We start from the raw sequence: 24480 nt of genomic DNA on the forward strand, positions 1-24480 counted from the left end.
ACAGTTTCTTGAATTTTGACTGTTTGTATGTTTGTAGGTGTACAAGTCCTGTGTCACACACTACTACAGTGTCGCTAAGGCTCGCAAGGATCTCGGCTACAATCCAGAAAAGAAAAACGACATTCAGGAAGTTTTAGAATTCTATAAAAAAGAAGGAAGAATGAAGAAAGTGAGAAAGCAGTCAACATTTATGTACTACCTAGTTAACATTATCATAGCAGTAGTGTTTGCTTCAGTTGTCATGTCATTTCTACCAGGTGTAAAATGATTCATTAGCCTTATAAATAATTGCTTATTCGAAATTCAGAAATAGATGAAATTGTTCATATCTTGTAATATACACTAAAACTCAATATTGAGACAGAACATGAATGGTCTTAAAAGTGGGCTGGACTGTAGTAGGAAATATAACCAAGCAGCTTGCCTATTATCACTCTTTTCAGTATTTTTATAGTCATTAATTCAGTAAGTTTTATACATGACATTAAGCACACAGTAATTGTATCTAAGTAGCCAGTCTGACACCTGTTATAGCTTTGTGACTTGTGATAAGTCTGATTAGTTAAGTGATGTTCAATGTAAAACTTTGAGGTTGTAACTATATTTATTCAACAATAAGCCCATGTCTGATAACAGACCTGCCAAGTCACAAGCTTCTCGCGTGAGTCTCACGCATTTGGCCACTGTCTCACGCACTCACGCAAGCCTTAGATATCTCGCGCGAGATGAATTTATTGGTCAGAAATTTTCAAAAACCTCGTTTTCTACACTTATACCGCGGTTATATGATCCTAAGCAGTGGTGACAATGAGTCGAGCGATGTGTGGCGCACTCTGCCACCTAGTGCTACTGATTAGCCAATCACAGTGATGCTTACATGTGGCTCTGACAGTCTAACAGTTTGACTAGTTAAGTCTTTTTTTAGCACATATAAAGTTTAATAGTTAGTGAAGATATTCCCAGGAACCTCAAGCAAAATATGAGCAAATTCATCCAATCTCAAGCAAAATTTCAAGCAACCTCCAGCAAAGTTGTTATACCCCCTTGGCAGGTCTGTGATAATCTTGTTCAAAAGATAATTAGAAATCAGTGCTCTCAGCCTACCCAGTGACTTCCGGTTAGAATTTGTTTGCTGGCCTCTGGGACTTTTGTAGGATATATAAGGTTGTTGATATAGGTGTTCTTTAATTAGACATTTGACAATCATTTTTAACACTAAGATTGTTGTTATAACATCTTTATACATAGAAATTACTATCATTATTCTGTGAGATTATGTTGAGATGTAATCAAGGCTCCGTGTGCTATATATATGGAGATTATCATTTAGAATTTAAGGTACATCACTTTACTTCTGTGCCTGGTCAGGATACATGTACAATTTATATGTGTGTTAATTTTACTACCCAAAAACTATCTGAAGTTCATTTATAAATGCTTTTGTTATGTAACATATACTGAGCCGCCTATTTATCATACTTTTCTAATTCTAGTAATATCCATCAGTAAGAAAAGTACAAATGTTGTTAAACAACATGTTTTTGTCAGCTAAACCAACCCCCACAGAAAGCCTATGAAAACATTGTTAATATAATTAACTTACAAAATACATGGTATCGAGCTCTGTCTGGCCAATACATGTGCTTCTATGTATATATTTTTTCTAGTATGAAATATCTTAAGATATAGAAATAACAACAGTAATGTCTATCTCATGATCAGAAGGACAGAGGAGTTCATGCTGAAGGCTGCCAACTTTACCATTGATCATTTTAAAATGCCACCAGATAATCAGGGACATCTGTATTATACGTCCTTGTAATAATTCATTTGTCAGGAAGAGAAACTTGATGAAATTTGATTTTAGTCATTTTGAAGGTGACTAGGTGTTGTGTAAATGGTTGTGAAACCCTAATGCCCCTCTATTGGTAGGGAAAGTAAAAGTAATAATTGGGTTGAAGGCATTTACAAGCAATCAGGTGAAAAGGACAATGTTTTGTGTCAGAACATAGTGATGTTCTTGTAAAAACCTTAATGTGGAGGGTATATACATGCATATACAGTGTACATATCTTGGACGGAATGAATTAAAAGTTGTAAAAATCAATGGCCTTCATCCACCAGTAGGTGACAGCATGGTGATGAAGATTTACTTCCACATTAACATAAACAACATACAGAAGATACAATTAGTGTTCCCATATTTTATCACATCACTTTCTATGTAAAAAGTGCTGGAAAAGATAGCTGTTTAAATAAGTATGTTTACAATACAGTCAGACCTGTCTATAGAGGCCACTCAAGGGAGCAGAGAAAAGTGGTCTTTATAGACAGGTGGCCTTTATATAGAGGTTCAATGACAAGGAATTGTATTATATAGGAAACCAAAAAGTAGCCTTTATTGACAAGTTGCCTTTGTATAAAGATAGCCTGTAAGACAGGTTTAACTGTATATGGTAATTACAGTTAAATTGGTTTTACTAAAAATACAGATGTGTCAGAAAGCAGGATATTTACACAGGTTCATTAGAGAAATTCATTTTCTACTTGTAATGGCAAAACATTCTTCTTCTGTGTCTTGTTACATGTCTAGTATATTGAAAAGTCAAATTATTAAATTTTTATCATACAAAGCCATTTCTGTTACAGATTTCCTGTAACATGGATATTTTCTGTTGGAAAAAAAAATGTTTCCTGTTTCCAGTAATTAGGTCATGTTGGATTTACAACTCCTTCCTGTTCAGCACTAACTTCCGGGTGTAACTGATACACATAGTGTGCCTGATCCTGCTTGTTCAAAGTTTGATTATTAGTGAGAGAAAATTTCAAAAACAGATACAACAAAACTGTATTCTCATAATGGTTGTATTGATTTTTAGAGGCAGACCAGTCTGATTATTTGAATCAGTTTTACACTAAAAGTCATTTTGTTTAATATTGTTTACTAACTGCTGGTTAATCAAGATCAGGTTTTTAACTGTAAATCCAGACCAGATGAATTATTTTAATTTCTGCTGAATTTTTTCCCCCATTACAGTATTAAATGTTTATTTCTATTGTACAAACTACATCTTGAAATAAACCAGAATATTTCTGAATTTTCTTGTGTTAACTTTTATTTAAATTTAATTGAGCATATTTCATTTGTTTTGGATTGGACACTGCTTTTTAGGTCATCTGACCCAAATGGTCAAGATGACCTATTGCTATCATGCATCATCATCCTGTGCTGTTTGCTGTGCACCATCCATAAACTTTTCCTTTAAAACACTACTCCTGTTTAAGGCCTCAGTGGATTTCAACCAAATTCAGAGAGTTGATTTGACCCTTAGGGACCTGGGGATTGGGCCCAAAAAAGGTTATTAGTCAATACTGTGCTTCTTTAATGCTTGAAAGGATTTTATTCAAATTTTGTCTGTAACATCACTGAGGTTGGGGAATCATTTCATATATTAAGAAAGTTGATTCGACCCGTAGGGATCTGGCAGTAGGGCACCAATTGGGAAATTAGACTATATATATTTTGCTTCAAACCCTACTCTGCCTTAATGGTTAAATGGATTTTACTCAAATTTGGTTTGTAGGTATGAAATCATTTCTTTAATTCAGAAAAATGTTTCGACCATTAGGTACTTGGGGGCAGGGCCCCAAAAGGAGAAGTTAGATAATATTTTGCTAAAAATGCTTCACCGACTTCATGACCTTCACATCATATTGAGAAAAAAATTTGAGATTGATGTGAAAGAAAGAGATAATGTGTTGTGATTTTTCAACCTGATCAAAAGTTCAACATGGAAACCACAGTGGACATTTTGTAACATGATTGTGCAACTGTTTTTCGTGAACAGAACCAACCATTGATGAGTTTCTGACACTTTCAAGGAATATTCAAAATTTGAATTTATCAGATTTGGTAGACCACCTTCAGGGAATTCTGTGGTTTGTCCCACCATTTGTCGATTGTCAGATGACTGTTAAAGGACATGACCCCCTTTTTATAAGTCATGCTCTGATCAAGAACCTCTTGGAAGTTTTCTTGGTTGATTGGATTGGATGGATATTTTTGATGTTGCGTAAGTGACATAAAAACAAGAGTATACTCTTGAAGATTTGAAGCACCTGTATAATTATAGATTTATATATATATATATCTTTCACACTTACATCAAAGAATGTGTACATCAGACAGCAATTGCTTTATGTGCATTATTGCATCAAAGAAATATATGTATATAGCTACTCCAATGCAGGTACAGAAAATCCTATTATGTTTGAGAACCATAGATTTTCATAAAACATGTGGGAAAAAAATTACCTTATGCACATTATTAGAACAGCAGGAAATAATGCCACCGTGCATCATTGAAGACACCATGTCAACTTAATAGTTCCAAGCATTAAGGATGATGACTTTATTTACTTCTCACAAATGTGATTTGTAACATTATATCTAGATGTCTTACTTGTGTCTTCACATTAAAAGCATGGCTTTATAAACAGATTAAGTAAATGTCACACAAATAACAAGACTGTTTAATGTTGTAGCTGCTTTATTTACAATCAAATTATATTGATATATGCTAACCAGTTTTGCATGGAGGAGGGATTGGTCAGGGCAATGGCAAAAATTTTGTTGTTTCCTTCTTGTGGATGAAAATAGTTCTGTTCTTAGCCAATTGTTGACATCATCTATTGATGTTGTGATTCACATGACATTGACATCACCTGACACAGCCTTGTTGTTGTTATGTTCCCAGTAATAGCCTTTTTGCTACCTGTCACAGCTTATTGTTGTTATGTTCCCAGTAACAGCTTTTTTGTTACCTGTCACAGCCTTATTGTTATGTTCCCAGTAACAGCCTTTTGTTACCTGTCACAGCTTATTGTTGTTATGTTCCCAGTAACAGCCATTTTGTCACCTGTCACAGCCTTATTGTTATTATGTTCCTAGTAACAGCCTTTTTGTTACTTGTCACAACCTTATTGTTGTTATGTTCCCAGTAACAGCTCTTTTGTCACCTGTCACAGCTTATTGTTATGATCCCAGTAACAGCCTTTTTGTCACCTGTCACAGCCTTATTGTTATGATCCCAGTAACAGCATTTTTGTCACCTGTCACAGCCTTATTGTTATGATCTCAGTAACAGCATTTTTGTTACCTGTCACAACCTTTTTGTTACTTATTACAAATTATTGTTTTGTCACCAAAAAATAGTGGTGTTTTTACATCTTTTTGCTATCAGTAGCAGCCATTGCCAGTAACAACCTTGCTGATGTTCTTCACACGCCTGCTTATGTTCTTCACACACCTTGTGTGATGTTTCTGGAGATATATTTTGATAGCCACTTTAGGTCTGAAGCATTCTTAGGTACAGAGGACTCAATTTTGTATAAATGGTTTCGTCCTGCTGAGGTAGACAGAAGGGCGTGGCCCAATTGAGGTTTGCAATACACGCACTGTTGGCCTCTTGTTGCATTGTCCAAAAGCTTGCTTCTTGTTGTGAAATCAATAGCTTGCAGTGTCATTCACTGTTCAGCAAATTTCCACCGGCCAGTTAGCAACTTGGCTACATAGATGTGCATGTATCTACTACATATTGTTCCATCTAGCAATAAAAGTTGTTGTTGCCCCTGTCCAATAAAAGTCGTTCTTGTGCCTAAACAATAAGAGTTATTGTTGCACCAGACCAATAAAAGTTGTTGTTGTGCCAGACGAGTAAATGTTGTATAGCCTGACAAATAAAAGTTTTCATTTGGTCTGACAAAAAAAGTTGTGCCTAACAAGAAAAGTTGTTGTTGCGCCTGTCCAATAAAAGTTGTTGTTGCGTCTGTCCAATAAAAGTTGTTGTTGTGCCGTTCGAAGAAAAGTTGTTGTTGCGCCTGTCCAATAGAAGTTGTTGTTGCGCCTGTCCAATAAAGGTTGTTTTTGCGCCTGTCCAATAAAAGTTGTTGTTGCGCCAGACCAATAAAAGCTGTTGTTGTACCGGTCCAATAAAAGTTATTTTGCGCCAGACTAATAAAAGTTGTTGTTGTGCCGGTCCAATGAAAGATGTTGTTGCGCCTGACCAATAAAAATTGTTGCTATGCCGGTCCAAAAAAAATCGTTTTGCACCTGTCCAATAAAAGTTGTTTTTGCCCCAGTCCAAAAAAAATTGTCGTTGTGTCTGATCAGTGAAGACTGTGTTTTTGACAGATTAATGAAGACATCTGATCGATGAAGACAGTTGTACTTTTCCCTGATTGTGAAGACTGTTGTGTTCTCGTCTGATCAGTGAAGACAGATGAACTCTCACCTGGTTGAAGAAGATTAAGAAGATGTGGGTTTGTGTTGACATTGATTGTTATGGTTTACCGTGACTAAATAGTGGTTAACGGTTTCACAAGACGAATAAGTCAGACTTGCACCCGATCAATGAAATGAAAGTCGCAGTTTCACATGAAAATTGATATTTTCACCAGCCACTTAGATAAGTGGTAATAATAAGTGACCTGTTCTTCCTTAATTACACAGTAACACACTCGTCTCTCGCACACATGGTACGTTTCTTGAACATCACACTGACCTGTAATTATCCAATACACGTCCCCCTTTTTCCAGTAAATTACTGTGACAGAGATAACGACCGTTGGGGAAATAACATGTGTTAACAGAAAGTTAATCCATTTAAAGATTAATCGGGAGTCATGTGATCACCGGAGTACGCCAACAGAATGAGCTGTTTGGAACGTGACGATCACACCTATTCAAAACATCTTGCATTAGTATCGACATAACATCAGTAACGATGCCGTGTAACCTGCAGTCTCTCGTGATTGGATATCGCGTCTTTGTTTCTATTAAAGTTTCTTGGATTCTGAAAATTTTCAAACTGAAGCTGAATTGTCATTTGCTAAGGATGATATTGCACCATAGTATTTTTATATGGGACATGATATGTCAATATTGCAGAAAATGCCAGTTCAAACGATGCAGTTTTCTAAATTGGAAAGTTGTATGGCTTGAGAAGTAATATTAGAATAAAAATTAAAATGATATTAACACAAATGACTTAAACAATGTTTAGGAGCGCGGCAGATAGCCGTGGACAGTGATAATTAGTTCGTTTCTAATGGATTGAACTAGATATGTAAATATTTGAATTATCACAACACACTCATCTATCTGCCATACCTACGATATACATTTTGTATGTTTAGTTACAAGTTGTTGTATGAAATGTCTGGAAATCTTAAAATAGTGATGGAAAGCTGAAATAAAGTTCACATACACCAGACAAACGTCATAATAGTACTTTTTACCGGTGAAATACAAGAATTTACTGCGAAATTAATTATTGATATTTTTCTTTTGTGGCCAAACATAGAACAGAGACCTCTGAAATAAAACCACTTTTTTCACACTACCTCCGTCAGGCTTGCTCTTCTTTATAAGAAATGCGGTTAACACATCAATTTTGTTTTCTTGGTGATAAACTTCACATTCTACTCAATAACATTTACCTGATGTAAATTTTATGTAAAAAAAATTGTGTATCTTATTAATATTCAGGTCACTTATGAAACGTCACTCATCAAAGGACCAGAACTATTCTTAACCTACCACCATGGTATCAAAGTTTCCATGGTGATACAACTTGTTGTTGGTGATAGAGTCCAGGCATATGTGACGGTCGTCTGCTCGCAGAACATCATGACGCGAAACAATTGATTTGATGATAAGTGCCTCGCGTTCCCTCACAAATGATTTCTTCAGTCGGTCCGAATTCCTAACAAACCCAAGCAGGATGGCGAATTCAGAAATTTATCTGTCCCATGATAACACTATCCATACAGCAACATGTGTTTTGAATTGTAAATCTCATAAAGTGCTAGAACTGCTGTATGATTGGATACTAAAAATTGAAGTCTCTGGACGGAAATCAAACCATTATGTTGACGAATTTGACCAACAAGGACCCAGGAAAGTATTGCAAAGTACAGTAGCTGACAGGAAGTGATGACTATTTGTAGTGTTGTAATGTTTAACTGAGAGGGGGTCTTATGACCGAACATGTCATTTCAGTGAAATTGCACTATAAAAGTGGCCACATTCAACAAGAACCCGTCATGATGTGAGAGTTATTTCAACTAAGTTTCGTATTTGAGTGTGCGCCATCTGTTAGTAAAATAAAGACCATAAGGCCTTATTGAATGAAAGTCATCTGCTGCACAACATGTCAAACGTTTCCTTTTTCCCACTTGCGTTTACTAGTCTCTGTTCTACTCGGTTTTCGTGGTCGCCGTCAACCAGCCACTAAGTATTTACAGAAATTATTGATATACATACTTTTATTTACCAGAAATCAAAATGGCTGCCATAAATACCTGATTTTACGTCAAAAGGTGTGGCTCACTTCGGGACGACTTCATCTATAAGCGTCAACAAAACTAAAACAAGAAAAGTATTCCTTACGTCCCTGGTGGCAAACATACACCTAATTCAGATGTTATACGGCTTGAAAGTTGCCTGTCAATTAATTTGATATTCTGATGGAACTACAAATTGAGACACGAAGAAACATATAATTAACATATTCTCTTAGTTTCTACCTCTGCATTTTCCAATTTTGACGAATCAGAAATCTCATCTGAGCTTCTAGCACTTTGTATGAATATCAAAAGTATAGTGGCTGTGTTTATAGAAAATGCAAACACGATCATATTTCCTGCTTACGAAATTGGCGTAGAACCAAGAAAACACGACCTACACATCATCCGGTTTTGCTGAAGAGGTGTTACCTATTAGAACACGCTGGTAAGACATCCGAGACCCACCATTTACACAAAATTTATTTTCCTTCATCCAACGATTCTTCACACCAAATTAAACCATAATCCTGGCATTCCTAAGAGAAGGATAGACAAATCCCTGTATTTCTCTAATATGGTCACGCCCTTCTAGGCCCATTGTGTCAGACCCACCATTTATACCAAGCTGAATCGTCTTCGCCTAAGGATGCTTCAGACTTGACTGAGACAGAATAAATGTATTCATACAGAGGAAAATGGACTTTAAAGAGTTTGTTCCATTTCCCCATTGAGTCCCTCCTCTATTGTCCCAAGGATAGACAAATCCCTGTATTTCTCTAATATGGTCACGCCCTTCTAGGCCCATTGTGTCAGACCCACCATTTATACCAAGCTGAATCGTCTTCGCCTAAGGATGCTTCAGACTTGACTGAGACAGAATAAATGTATTCATACAGAGGAAAATGGACTTTAAAGAGTTTGTTCCATTTTCCCATTGAGTCCCGCCTCTATTGTCCCAGGATGTCGAGACCCATATTTTTGAGTCCCCCTCTGATGCCTCTGACCAAACGTGGACAAAATCCTGACATCATTAAAGAAGTAGAAGAATTTTCAGAAAGTTGCTCAATTTCCCATATTAATCCCCGTCCCTACTTTCAAGGGGACGGGTGCTAGCAAAATCCGCCGTTTATCGTCTTTGCAAAATTGAAAATCCTTCATTCAAGAATACTCCAGTACAACTTTGAACAAGATATTATTTTTCCTGTAGAAGAAGAATTTGCTAAACGTAGTTGTTGACGGACGGACGACGGACGCTACGGTACAGCATAAACTCAAACTGGTCCTTCAGACCAGGTGAGCTAACAACGTTTCACAGCTGGATCAACGAGCAGATGGCTGTATCTAGACGTATCACAATACAGCCATTCCGTCTTCCACGACGTACACATGTGTGTAGTTCTTTTTCTCCGCTCAATATCAGAGTGGTACAAATTACCAGCAGACATTTATAATACTGTACAACTTTTCTTATCTTTTTTCGACTGTCTTATCTCATGTACTTTTATGTAAACTTCTCCAGCTGAAGACGCCCCAAAGCTTATTCTAAACTGCTATTCTGATATATATCTATACTGTAGTCATATCGTGGCATTTTCACTCGAGAATTAAACGAGGATTCCTCTGACCTCTCCATTCTGTATTTCAAAACAAATGAGCGCATTAAAACCCTTTGTATGAGCTGTTCTTGTCTAAAAAGGCAAATAGCGATGCAAAGATATGGCGATTTTCTACCAAATCTAAGAGAATTATTCTAACCCTGGTTGTGGAATTTGTAAGATTTTCCATTTGGATTAAACTTGGTTGGCGTTGTGTTTGACAGAACCTCAGTAGATGTCGCGTTTGGCTCTAACTTTGGGGCGGTGCGTTCGGCTTTAACTTTGGGGCGTTGCGTTCGGCTTTAACTTTGGTGTGTTGCATTTGGCTTTAACTTTGGGGCGTTGCGTTTGGCTTTACCTTGGTGGGTGTTACGGTTGACTTTAACTTTGTGGTGTTGCGTTTGACTTTAACTTTGTGAACGTTGCGTTTGACTTTACCTTGGTGGGTGTTACGGTTGACTTTAACTTTGGGGTGTTGCGTTTGACTTTAACTTTGTGAACGTTGCATTTGGCTTTAACTTTGTGAACGTTGCGTTTGACTTTAACTTGGTGGGCGTTGCGTTTGACTTTAACTTGGTGGGCGTTACGATTGACTTTATAACATTGTGAGCATTGTGTTTGGGCTTTACTTGGTAGGCGTTGCATTAGAGCATGACCTTGTAGGAGCTGCATTTGGCCAGAGCTTGGTAGCGTTAGAATATAACTTGGTGTGTAGCTTTATTCATGAGATCAATGACTAGTTTGCTATGAAATTATATATCTCATAATTTGGTAATAAAATGAGGCAAATATTTTTCTCGAGTCTTATTTGTCATTAAGAATAAGTGTAAAATGCTCTCAAGTGGAAACTTCTCAACCGTTCGAGGAAATTCTTTTAATAACAGTCAGATCACACCGTTAGAAACTGCTCGGCTGATCCGATGAATAAATCAAATCATAAATAGTCTGAAGAACTTATTAAATTATTGGAAATCGATTTTAGCGAGAAAAAAATGACATTATCCGAGCGCGATATTTACTGGGCAGTGCAACTCCAGAAAATCTATATATCGTAAGAATGGTGTGACTTCTGTAGGATACATTATTCTGGTTTGTTAAGATTTTAATGAGTTCTGGTATGATGACGTCATACTTGTCCACAGGAATAGCTGTTTTGACACCAGTAAAACAGGTAATCAGCAGCTGTTTACCGCTGATTGCAAACGAGTATAACATTATATAGCCACACCCTTTTTTTAATTGTAGGCATATTCGAACTGTCATTCGAGTGTGGTAGATTTAATGTTGAATATATATTTTTTCAATATTCATCGAAACGTGGGAGACGCAAGTTACATGGACAAGAGTGACCAAGAGGTCGCGCGCAACTTCTAATTGTCCATTCATTATACGTCCACGATTCAATACACTAGACTAGTACATATATACCATCTACATCTGTATGTTGCAAAGATTCATATTTAGTAAATAGAAAGTGCCATTCAGACCAAAACTTGTGACATCGCTTTATGTCACACTGATAAAGATCAGTTGATAAAAACCGACATGTCAGTGGCAAAAATATATACATATACAGTAGACAAGTTTAAAGTATTTTTTGTGGTATAGTTGTACTTCTTCCATGCACAGGACAGGAAACTATTCAAGAATCATGCCACAGAACACGAATGCAATATTAGGAGTGTGTATAGATATCATTTTGGACTTAACAGCAATATTAACAGGACAAACCAGACAAAGTCTTGTCAGTCTGAGATATGATGGCTTCGTTACATTCCACCAGAATTTGTTCATGGCTGACTTAAACATCAGGTTTAAGCCTACACAAACATTTTCCCTAAATAGGAGTACACATGTACAACTGCCAACAACGTTGTTAAGACCATGTACAGAATTGCATCCTGACAGAAGTGTCTGCGAGTAACGCGTTTGGATCCCAATGGGTTCAAACGGAATAGTCATAACTAAGAGCTGTGGTGTCTGGGCTTCGTGTGAATATTATCTAGTCTTACAACCAGACTACCAATATCAGGATAGCAATGACAGGATCATCTCTGACATAGCTGATAATAATTGTTTTAAACAGAGGGCAATTGGAGACTGTGATTCCTTAATCATATCACCGTGTGCTGTGAACCTCAATCTCTTGTACAACAGGAATCAAGAGCAGTTAGTGCATTTTTTTATGATTATGCAGTTTGTACAAGATGTGCATCCTCGATTTCTTCCAGCAAACATTGTTACTTAACATAAACTTGATATACAAAACTAAGAAATGTTACTATCCTCTACCTTGTCATGAAGTCGTCTTTGTAATGAGGAAGGTTGGCTCGCAATGTTAAATATTGTGTAGCATACGTGTTTGTTGTTTATATATTGCATAACTATTGTTTGGATATAAAATAAAAATGCCTTGAAACTGACTGATATCAGATGAAGATCCAAATTTACTAAATTTTACACCGTTATAAGATGGGTAAGTTTCTCACTACTCACCGTTTAACTTTGTGTAGTAATCACATAAACCTATACAGGTAAGGTAGGGCAAACACTGTAAATGATCAAACTATCAACTCACTCCATTGTAGATCATGTTTAAAAGTCAATTTATGGTTTATTGTTTTGTTTACATAAAGACTAATTTATTGTATAGAGAAGTATAGACACCATCCTAAAAGACCGATGTTAAACTTTCTCTCGACACCTTACATGGAAGATCGAGCGGTCGCCATACCATCATCGGTTTAGGCGATAAAATTTATGAAATGCCCGACATATATGCCTGAAAACATCATGAACTTTCACAAAAAGCAAAGGTGAAATCAGATATGAAATCCATGTGCACATCTTCTGAATCTGATAGCTCTTAATTCCTTTGACAGATACAGAATAAAATTTTATTTGTTTATTTTCATTTCCCTTTTTTCCTCGGGACAGAAAGACAGAAGTGGCTTGACACTTTTGTCTCTCTTCATCCTCAGCAAAATACATATCTGAAGACACTGGCTAGGTATTCACTATTTATACCGCAACTGGCGCTGCATTTCACCTGCCATATATAGTTTTGTTGTAGTCGGCGGGGACGAAAAACGGTGGTGTTTTAAAATGTGCGTTAATTCGATAGAATTACTTTCTGAATTTACATTAATAGGTCTTAAAAAAACTGTTGAACTAGGCAATTTTATATGTTGTAATGAATACGTTTGTTTACGAAAATTGATAAAATCGCTGCCATATTCGTGGCGTTTGGAACTAATGTATATTTCTGCGGGTACTTTGGCATACGTCATCAGGCAGAATTCAGTTTTACGGCAACGTCAAGTAAACAAAGATTTAACAACGAAACTGACGAAGTTTTGATTGTCTACTTTTCCATCATCATCTCATGATAGAAGAAGAATGCATGGTCAGTGTCTTGAAATATGAACTGCATTTTGGCTTGGGACAAAAGGACAAAAGTGGCTCGCACCTCCTGTCTTTCTTCACCATTGCCAAAATACTGATAATGTTTTTCTCTATATACTGTCTTGCTAAATTAAATCGGCAAGGTGCAAAATCGTATACATGTAGTGTACAATACACTTAAATATATATATAAAAAACGATAGAAACATATAGGAACATCGTTACTTTTACATGGTACAGACGCACGTTTCTATACAGGCTGAACGAACTAATTTTGGAAATTAAATATTAAAGCTTTTGCCGCACAATGCGGAATCTCGCTGAGTTATGATATGTATGTACATAAGCAGAGTAAAGAAAGTGTACACTGCATTTGATTAGTTTGATGTGAACTTACTCTACGTTAATTATGAAATATAAACATACATTATAAATGAAAGAATATTGATTACAAACATAAAATTGTTTTTAATAAATAATTCAACATTTAACATTAATTGTATTTAATAAAAATGAATGCAAAATTGAACTATAAAACCAATTAATGTATAATCTCCGCGTAAACAGGTTGTAATCATGTCACACCATCAAGCTGACTTACGCTGAAACTCCAGGACGTCCATGCTCAAAACGCAGAGATTAGTAATATCTGTTAACAGATTACCTGTACATCGATAACTTACGATATTCATACTTTTAATCAAATGCTTACAAAAATCCATTCTTGGTAGGCTATAATAAAGAAGTGTACGATACAATAAATATCGAGTTAATATATTTTATAATCCCGCTATTTCATCCAGACACATTAAGTTGATCCCCGATCCACGATTTTGTTCGGCTCCCTTATATTGTAATTGCAGTTATGGTAACTACTGATGCGGAACCATCAATGCAGTGATGCTGCTTCAGAGTGTTTACAAACAGTTCACCGAGATCTCGCCAACCCAGTTTACGAGAACCTGCGAGATTAGCGGACCATTTCAGATTCAATATGGCTGCCCAGACTACTACACAGAAATTTAGTGATATATACGATCTAAAAGAAGAACTTGGAAAGTAAGTATGGATGTAGTTTTTCAATCACTTGGAATTATAATCTTTTACGGAATTATGCATAACCAAGCGCCGCGGATTATATCCTCCGTTGGTTGAACAGCGAGTTCATGTTGACAACGTATCTGTCAGCGGCAGTGTCATCTCAGTGTGTCGGTATCATATGTGTGAGAGTGCGGAGCAGCACGAAAGGAGAGACATCAAGTGGAGCTCGCGCGAGTCTGCCCAAAAACGGATTTATCTATCCCATAATCTTGGATTATCTATTTATTTCTAGCACTAATCCATCACCACGATACCGGGTTTGTGGAATTCGCTAGTTTGTGTATTAGGCGTACCTGTGTATTAGACGCTAGCATATGTTGATGTATGCATAGGAATGGAACCGTTTACTTAAAAGTGTAAATGCACATGTGTAAAATATGGCTTCCTATTTCTAGTGTATCTGATTATTACTCAAACTTCCGTACACTCCTCTATATGATTACATAACATTTTTTCCCAATATCTATCAGTGGATGTTATCATCATTATTTGATAATCGCAAAACCATTACATAATGTCATGTGCTCCTCATTTCGCTTTTACATATTTCCATTGGTCTCAGATAAAATTTTCACCAGATTATTATCATCAGATTTAAGGCAGTTTAAAATCATGTTGACTCTACATTAGTTTATTTATTGAGTTGTTGTAAACAAAATTGAATTTAATAGTGTTTTCCGACCAATTTAATCAGTAAAAACATTTATTGCTAAATATGCAGTTTACTTTTCAGTTTTAAGTGATGATTAAAAGTATGCAAAATTAAACACTTCTGAATATTCACATTTTAAATTGAAACATGTTGGATTATTTCTGTATAGAGTGTATGGTACTTAAAGGAAGAGAGCATACACCACTCACAGATGTATCAAATCACATTAGATTAACATTTTCAACTAACAATATCTATCATTTATTATCAAAAACTTGAAAAAATGTGACAGATGCCAGCTCATAGTCAGCTTCATGTACCAGTGTCTGCTGATCTTTGAAATATGGGGACTCCATCCACTGAAGAGTAAATTAGATACATGTATATAGCTGCACAGCTGACCAAAAATAGGAGACCAAAGATAAGTCTCGAAGTCCTGGAGTCCAAGTATCGTTAGTTTTATAGGACTTGTAATGATTCTGTCATTCATTACCTGAGAGCTTTTCATGTTCATGTCATTTTTATTTTGGGGGATGGGAGTTTGTTATAACATTGACCATTACATCTCCAGTGATCAGCATGTTGACATATCAATTACACATGTGGAGCTGCAGAAGCAAGACAAACAGGAACACATTATCATAATCATCAGTTGGTATGCCGGAGACCTGTACAATAATAATGTTCTAGTATCATTTGGGAAACCAAATCATAGAATAATGTATTTTGTTTATGCAGATAAAAAGAAAATGCAGATCTTGTGTTATTCAGGTGTCTGACATCAGCATGCATGTGAATATTAGAACAATGTTTTATGTGTCCCTGGAATATTTTGATATTTTCCCCTGCTTTTGAGACTATTGAAATGTACTGCATGAATTAATTATTTTGATATGTGCAATTACTAGGAACTTGATACATATTTGATTTCATCAAAGAATTTTTAATGAGGTCAGAGCACCATGATGAGTATAGTTACAAAGAGACATAATGAGTTCTCAAATTTTGAGTACCACAGGAAAAGCATGAGTCCAGGACTCAAATATTTGAGTCCCAAAAATCACTGAAAAGTCATGCAGCAATCTTCATTGCAATATCCATTCATAAATATATTGCTACAGGTTAAATTGTCAGCTTGTCACTGGACTGACTTTCCAGAATTGGGACCTCATTATTTGTTCAGTGATAGTAAAATGACATTGTATATTATTTATAATTATGGGTAAAAGTATGAATATCACAGTGAGCATAGTAATTAGCACTAGAACATCTTAGAAATCTAATATTAGCATGATCCTAAAAAAATCAATGCAAGACTTCTACAAAACAAATTTGCTTGGTTATCGTTTTCTGTTGATAGTAGCTTATGGCGGGAAGTGAGTCTTCTAGTCGTCCATTATTTCTGTAGACTGAACCTTTACAAAGACATACACCCACATACCTGGTACACACAGAATGTTTTAATTTTATCTCATGTCTCTCTGGGAATGTTTATTACTGATATTTCTGCTATCGTATTTCAACAATGGTATGAATGAAAGCTCATAGATGGTGGTAATATGCAACCGTATGACAAATTTTAAATATGTTTGTAATGATAACAGGGTGTAAATGATATGGGTCAAGGCAGACAAGAAAACAAACATTTCAATGCCCTACTGATCACTGCCATTTCAGTACTAAAGGCAACTGAGGTGATAAAATGTCTTAGTGGGCGTATATGTGGGTGTAAACATGCGTCCCTCCCATCTTTAATCTCAAGTTCACTGTTGTTCCATATTTTAACAAAGTAAAATGCACTGTAATGCTTAGTGTCCTAAATTTGACAGATTTATGTTTTTGTGTTTTTTGTAAAATGATATGTTCAAGTTTCTCTATTGAAGGATTTTTGTACAAGCATGATATTTACTACTTGTGTCACAAAATGAAGGTAGGAGACATATTGGGTTGGTATCCTTTCAACTTTAGAAAATGCTGAGCTTCTGAAGTTGATAGAAATTTAACTATCTACCAATTTGTTGTTTATAGAAAACTGTAGAAAGTACATTGTGTTAGATTGGGAAATAATTTTAATTCATAAAACAATTTCAAAAGCATTCTGAATAAAGAGTAAGAGACATCACGGTCAGACACAAGATTATGATTATGTATTTCATAATTTATTACTTTTTAATGCAATCTGTTGATTTTGGTAGGATTTTTTCTGGTAATTACACTTACTGTGCTGTTCTGAGTAGTTTTATAAAATGTGATGGACATCAGGGATTCTTTTTGTAAGCAATTCACAATGGCTAAACAAAGTTCACTGCTACATAATGGTATGACATAGTAGTATTTTATTAAACACAAAACTGTTTGGTGATCCTTTATAATTAGTGAATAGTTACCTGTATATGTTAAATTTTGACAAGAAATAAACTGAATGAAAACAGAATGATGTCGGCCGGATGTCAAATGTAATAGGAGCCAGAAAATTGGCAGTCAGAAGGACTTTGCCAACTGTTTTTACATAATGTATTAGCAAATATGTTTTCCTCAATTCTGTAGTCGGGCTGATGTGACAGGAACTTGAATTGAGTCCTGATAATTCTTCACATTTCTCCTGTTTGATTATTTCGGAACTGTCTAGTCTGTCTAAATATTCATGATAGCATCAGCAATTATTAGTGGTTATGGTTGAAGGATTGTTATAAACTACTGGACTCCTCTCATATGTCTTAATTTTTTTATGCTTGTGTCATCTGTTCTTCATTGTCACCATACAATGCCAGGCATAGACAGGAAAGATTTTCTGTTTGATCAGTTCTTAATTTTCACCTTGTATTACCTATATAGTGTAGACAAGAAAAAGTTCTACTCTATCAGATAGAAATATCCAAAGTTCTGTTCAGGGTAAGTTTGATCAATTCTTCCTTAGCTTTAGAGTAGGGCAGAAGAATCTTGACCTGAGGATGAAATTCTTAATTGTCTAACTCGAGACATATGGATAGATAGTCCAGAAGCTCTCCCTAAGGTTATTGAATATTCCTTTTGCTGCCCCATTTTCTGGAAAATATTTAATTGATCAGGACATTACAAGTAATGTGTAACTGTACAACCACAATACTGTATGTCGTTTAGAATTAATTATTAATTAATTTATTAATGAAGCTATTGACCCTGATACATCATGATAAAGACTTCAAAATAAAGGAAAAGGATACATTCAAGCATACAGAGTGATTGCATATAACGTCGACATGTGAACATAGAGGTCCAATCACAACACACTGTAACAGTTAACCTGCCAACTGGTTTGGCTCTGGAGACAGATTTGTCAAAGTGCATAAAATGATTGTGGTTATAAAAATTGAGGTGGTGTGTTACCCTAGAATGTTGGTGGAAAGATTGAGGTGGTCTGTCACCCCAGACTGTGTGTAAAGATTGAGGTGTTCTGTCACCCTGGAGTGTGTCTTTAAAGGTTTAGGTGACCTGTGACCCTGTTGTGCGTATAAACACCAAGGTGCTCTGTCACCCTGGAGTGCATATAAAGACCAAGGTGCTCTGTCACCCTGGTGTGTATATAAAGATTGATGGGCTGTAGTCACCCTGGTGTATGAATAAAGATTGAGGTGCTTTTTCACCCTGGAGTGTGATTAAATAATGAGATGCTCTGATCTGTCAGTCTTTAGTGTGTATGTAAAAATTGAAGTGTTCAATCTCCCAGGAATGTCTGTTAAAATTTAGGTGCTCTGTCACCTTGGAGTGTGTGTAATGATTGAGGTGCTCTAGATCTGTTACCCTGGGTTTTGTGTGTAAAGATTGAGGTGCTCGGTCATCCAAAAGTGTGTGTAAAGATTGAGGTGCTCGGTCATCCAAAAGTGTATGTAAAGATTGAAGTGCTCCAGATCTTTTACCCTGGATTTTGTGTGAAAAAATTGAGGTACTCTGTCACCCTGGAGTGTGTTTGTAAAGACTGAGGTACTCAGTTGCCCTGTTGTGTGTGTGTGAAGATACTGACCACTTACTAACATAATGACCTTACCTTAATAATACATAGGTATTGGTCATTGCCAGTGAAATGAGTTTGCATCAACAATTGACAATTGGTTTGAGATGTAAAGCCTAAGGGCCTTATTCTTGATTTAGATATTGAATACAAATAATTTGATCTTACTGATATAGGGTATACATTAATACAATGAATTAAAGATTTGGCTATTAAAATGTTATGCCTATTAAAGAGACAATTAACTACAATACAATCTACTTTATGAAACTTATTTTGACATGCCTTATGAATAAGATTTGTTAAAATATTGATAAAACTCTTTTTCTTTTGAGAAAAAGATGGGAAAACTAAGGAAATCCTTAGATGTCTGGTTAGATGTTCAGGATACATTATAAACGTTCACATACGTTGGTTATCCAACAGTTAACTTGACCAGTTGTTCTAAACAGTTCATTTCGATACTCTTTGCAGAATTCGTCGACATAGAAATGTTTGTTACATCCGAGACAACTATTTTTGAAAATTTAAAACGAGGTATAACACCATAATGTGGTAGATTTAATATCATAATTGGTGTTAAATCCTGACCCAAGCAAGACTCAATAGGGGAACTCTTGAGTCACACTTAGATTCTATGGGGTATGCTGTTATGTGTGAAGAGTCCTTAGACCAGTGAGATTCAATTCAATGTATTATGTGAATAAAAGGTGTGACCCAATGGCACACTAGAATTTGGGAATGAAATCAATGGCAAATATAATTTTGATTTTGGAATATCATTTTTTCTGAATTTCTTTTTGACATAGTATTTTTTGCCCTAGTATTTGGGTGATCACTTGAACATTCTTGTTGTTATCGTTATCTAAACTATATTATGGCACCTCAGTTACAAAAATTTGTTTCTCTCATTAATGAAATGAGAAAACATGCATAAATCAGACATCATTAATGTGAGTTATGCTATATAAAGAAAGAAGATCTTTGATGACAGACGCCTGCCCACTGGTCCTGTCATTGTGTAATAACTCTAAAAGTCATTATCTGGTAAGATCAGTTTACATGTCAGTGAATAATCCCGTCTAATGGGATCTCTGTCTTAGTGACAACCTATATTCCCATAAAGACAGCCATTGACAAAATTATTCTTAAAATGAAATCTGTCAGCTAGACCACATGGTAATTTTGCCTCTGGTATTCTTCAATCATTCTGTTTGTTGAAGTATTACTGGTGTCACTAGGGATGGTTACATGTGAGTGTCTTAATATAATCACTCTAATGTATTATGAGTCGGAAGGGATCCTTTGCTAATAGATATTTATAGGCAAAATTAAAAGTATGCTTTATAGAAAGCATCAACGTATTTATAAAGAATATTTCATTCTCATGTACATTTATGTAAATATATCAGCAATAGTTGTTTTATGTAATATGATATGTATTTTCAGTTAATGAAAATTACAAGTTTTGATATTTTCACTCCATTTTGACTAATCAGATCTCAATATCTGTAATAAAAAGTATTAATTTCCCCAGAGTGCATTGTAGTATGGTTTAGGAAGGAAAACTCTGGTACATAGATAATGAGAGGGAAGTTTACTATATTGATCCTGGCCATTCTAAGTTTAATTTTACATGTATCACAGTGATACTTGTGTTGTTATTACTTTATTCTAAATTAATTGGATTTCTTGGATGTAAAACTAAAGCTACTCTATTAGTTGGAGTAATAATATCAGTCTACACAAATAGACATAGTGTCAAATTAAAACTGGCATCAGTGAAAGGCAATACAAATAGAAGATAAATAGAATATTCCTTTTGTTTTCTGATGAATAACTTTTATATCTGTACAATTATTTTTTTACTGCCTTGCTGTGCACCAATGAAAAATGTTATAGTTCCCACCCCACTTGATGAAATATTACATTTATTCATCAAGAAACTCCGACCAGCCTCTGTTTATTAAAAGGCATGAATTTTGTTAAATTCTATTGCAGCATAATCCAAATAGCACTACCACCTAATTAGGCAATGCTGAAATATACCTTGATGTCTATTTGTAGGTAGATGAAAGCACTTGTTATACATGAGCATAAAGTTTAATGAGGTGACTGGTCATGTGGTATGTGTGACATCAAAGTGTTATTTTGACTGACAGTGTCTAATATGTCATCAGAATTTCCTGTACTTTTAAAAATTACAAATGTCTATCACATGTATTGACTGGCTATATATGAAAATGTTACGACAGAATTAGCATACACAAGTCCAAATTGATATTTCAAATTTCAAGAGTACAAGACAGAACTGATGAAAAATCATTTAAACTTTTGAAACATCTCAGAGGCAGTATGACCTGGCTGATATATATACAGTATATTATACAAAGAATACATGGTCAGTGTCTTAAAATATAAGCTGTAATTTTGCAAGGGTAAAGAAAGGAAAAATTGGCAAGCCTTTTGCATTTGGAGAAGATGGTCTTGTAAAAATTAACCCTTTTTCTATGATTTCAATTACTTGATTATGATAAAATTTCAATTTGATTTGGTTTGGAATTTTATTTCTTCAACCTTTACTTAGATCTTGAATTAAAATATGGCAAAACTTCCTTTTTCCTGAAGATTTCTGATTTCTTATATAAGTCATTAATTTGATATCCGTGTTTGGAATGAAAAATTCTAGTGAAAAGTAACAGTTTACTGCAGATATTTTAGGTATAACGATATAAGCTGTGAATCATTTAGGAAAAGGTCATTCATATAACTGCATAAAGTCATGTCCCATAAATAAGGAAAAAAGCACTTCAATTTTAGCTTTCAAATATCATTATGCAAACTATGCATTGTATACAAAAGTAGGTTTTAAAGGTAGATCTTAGACATATATTAATGGATATAAGCTTGATATATAAAAGGCATATTTTATAAGGTAAATAGAAGCTCACCATCAGGGAAGTAACGATTTGATGTCACGCATCATGTGACCTCATTCTGCAGTCAAAATATGCATATTCACCAGAGTTTAAGCTGAAGGAGATAGGACAGGCTTTCATGGTCATCTGTGTGCCGTAATAGACAGGATACCGTAGACTGTATGCATTATTGCTTTATTTCAGGCTGAAATATCAAATTATGAAAAATCATGGCCAAAATCTTTTATATGCATTCTGTTGTAAACTTCCATTGTAAAATTTTGCTAAAGAATAGTTGTGTTGCAAAAAGGAGATGGAATATCTCAGCTACAAGTTGGTCAAGGTCAGTTGCAGCGAATTGCAAGCATTATTATGGTTCAAATCTTTTCATATTAGGTAGATAATATAGACCTTACATTTTATGGTGAACACAAGATGAAGATTTATGTATATATGTATATATAAATATATATTCACATGAATATCAACACTTCTGTGATACAGAAGAAATCAAATGGCACAAATCTACTATCAGATTAGACTTCTTTCATATCTAGATGATCATGAACACAACAATAGAATACTGCATGAAAAGACGGACATCTATAGAAACATGTTTGTATTTTCAGAATACCTCCTATTTTGAAATTTGGTAGCAACTACCATTTTGCACTGGGAGAGTAACTCCCATTTTGCAGACTTAAATGCTGAATCTATATCTTTAGACTTTGGTGTTATTTTGAAACCAAATTTATGACTTCAGTTGTGCCTTTTGGAAGCCTTTTCAGTGACAGGAAATAGTAAATTGTGTTTACTGATGAGAGCTTAATGAAACAGCTGTAGTTAGGAGGATAAGATATTGACCAGACTAGACTTGACCTTTGCAAGTTGATGGATCAATATTACTAGTGAGATTTCTGTACACTGCTGGTGTGAAACAATGCTGCACAGCAACAAACCCCCTGCTGTCCTTATATCAAACACTTACGCATCTTCTTAAGGTGTGTTACCATACGTATGTATAATCCGTAAGAATTGCTGGAACACTTGATTATGCTTGTCTTGCTGGAATACGTATTTAATTTGTCAGTCCCTGTGGCTTTAGAATGTTCTAGGAATTCTCAATCCTTTCCCTGGGATATTTGGATGTATGAGGGTACAAGGATTCAGATCAACTGTGTATGACATAAAATCTAGCAAGACTGAATGAAACTCCCTAATTTTTCCAAATTCTTATTGGAATGCTGTGGCTTAGCTAATCAAAATCTTGGTTACAGTTGTTAATTGTTTAATCATCTACAAAAGCATTAGATTATCATTTTGAGTAAAGTAGATTTTAAATCTTTTAGAAATTGATATGTAATGCTGTAACAGTCCTGTTGTAAACAAGCTTATAGCCTTGTATTTTTTTTTCCTTAAATAATTGTCTACCCGTCTTGACTTCAGGGAATTCTTTTTCATATAACATAAAAGTCAAAAGTGAACATACATATCAATGAAATCGTGACCTTCCAATTTTAGCCTATAGAGGCAGAGGGTGATTTCTAGAATCACGTGTATTGCAGATCACTACATAGTTTCGCAATCCACCATTACACCTTTTGTGGGTGGAAACTGAGTTTCAGACTCGCTAGCTATACGTTGTGGTAGCTATTGCAATATAGACAATAGGTCAGTATTGTCTGGCATCTGGAACAAACCAAATGTATTGTGATTTTTTTTTATTTAAAAAAAAGTTCAGGTATTTATATATAGTTGAAACTTGTTGTCACGTAAAGCACTTGAGTCGAAATTCTGTTTGAGTCAAAATAATTTGCGAATTCCGATTTTTATCCTTCTTTTTCTTTGTAATTTTAGTTTCGATGACTTGAATTTCATTGAGTCGAAATCTCGCTCGAGACAAAACGATTTTTCAGTCCCTTCAATTGTAAAGCAAGGGGAAAGTCATTTGTCGCCTCGAAAGTGATTTTTATCAAAACATCAGCACATCTTCTGACGAAATTGATTAATATATATACAGAGTAGAAAGTCACCTATGTGTAATACATGGCTAATTACAGCATATCGGTCCATTGTACACACAACACTTGATCTCTGGCAATTAATAACCAGTTTAATTATCCAATTTAAGGTTGGCTCCTAAATTAGTGTCACCATCCTGTGGTAGTCACTTACTTGTATGTTAAAAAAGTAGTGCTTTTATACAAAACATGAAAACATTGAGTTTGGTTTCGTGCATCTTCAGGAAGGATAAAAACAAAAGCGTCGTACTAGTACAAACGTTTTGGCGAAATATGATCCATACTTTTTTGAGAGAAACTAATCTTGAGCTTGTTTACTAACAGACTGTTACCAGGCACTTCGTGATTTGTTAAGTCTAGTGGTTGTACAGTGTTTTCAGGTAAAAAAAATCTAGTGCCGTGTTTTTCATGTGTTTATTTATCCATGATAAAGTCATATTAATATGATCCG

General features: G+C 35.2%; 2 protein-coding genes across 9 annotated transcripts in view; both read left to right on the top strand.

Annotated features, from left to right (window-relative positions):
- LOC132551341 (short-chain dehydrogenase/reductase family 42E member 1-like) overlaps nt 1-3098 on the top strand; it is a 170668-nt gene extending 167570 nt beyond the window's left edge. Inside the window, exon 11 of the mRNA XM_060215475.1 lies at nt 38-3098. Within this exon, the coding sequence (XP_060071458.1) occupies nt 38-268 (231 nt within the window). The 3' untranslated portion in view covers nt 269-3098. The remainder of the gene's footprint in view (nt 1-37) is intronic.
- Nucleotides 3099-14336: 11238 nt separating this feature from the next.
- The window catches only part of LOC132551327 (calcium/calmodulin-dependent protein kinase type II delta chain-like), a 118870-nt gene continuing 108726 nt past the window's right edge, over nt 14337-24480 (top strand). For all 8 annotated transcript variants that reach the window (XM_060215453.1, XM_060215454.1, XM_060215455.1 and 5 more), the window contains exon 1: nt 14337-14408. In XM_060215453.1, coding sequence (XP_060071436.1) covers nt 14344-14408 — 65 coding nt within the window. In that variant the 5' untranslated portion in view covers nt 14337-14343. The remainder of the gene's footprint in view (nt 14409-24480) is intronic.

Source organism: Ylistrum balloti, unplaced genomic scaffold (genome assembly GCF_031769215.1).
Source record: "Ylistrum balloti isolate Yb309-2 unplaced genomic scaffold, AGI_CSIRO_Ybal_v1 Utg370196, whole genome shotgun sequence".
NCBI classification, from domain to species: Eukaryota; Metazoa; Mollusca; class Bivalvia; order Pectinida; family Pectinidae; genus Ylistrum; species Ylistrum balloti.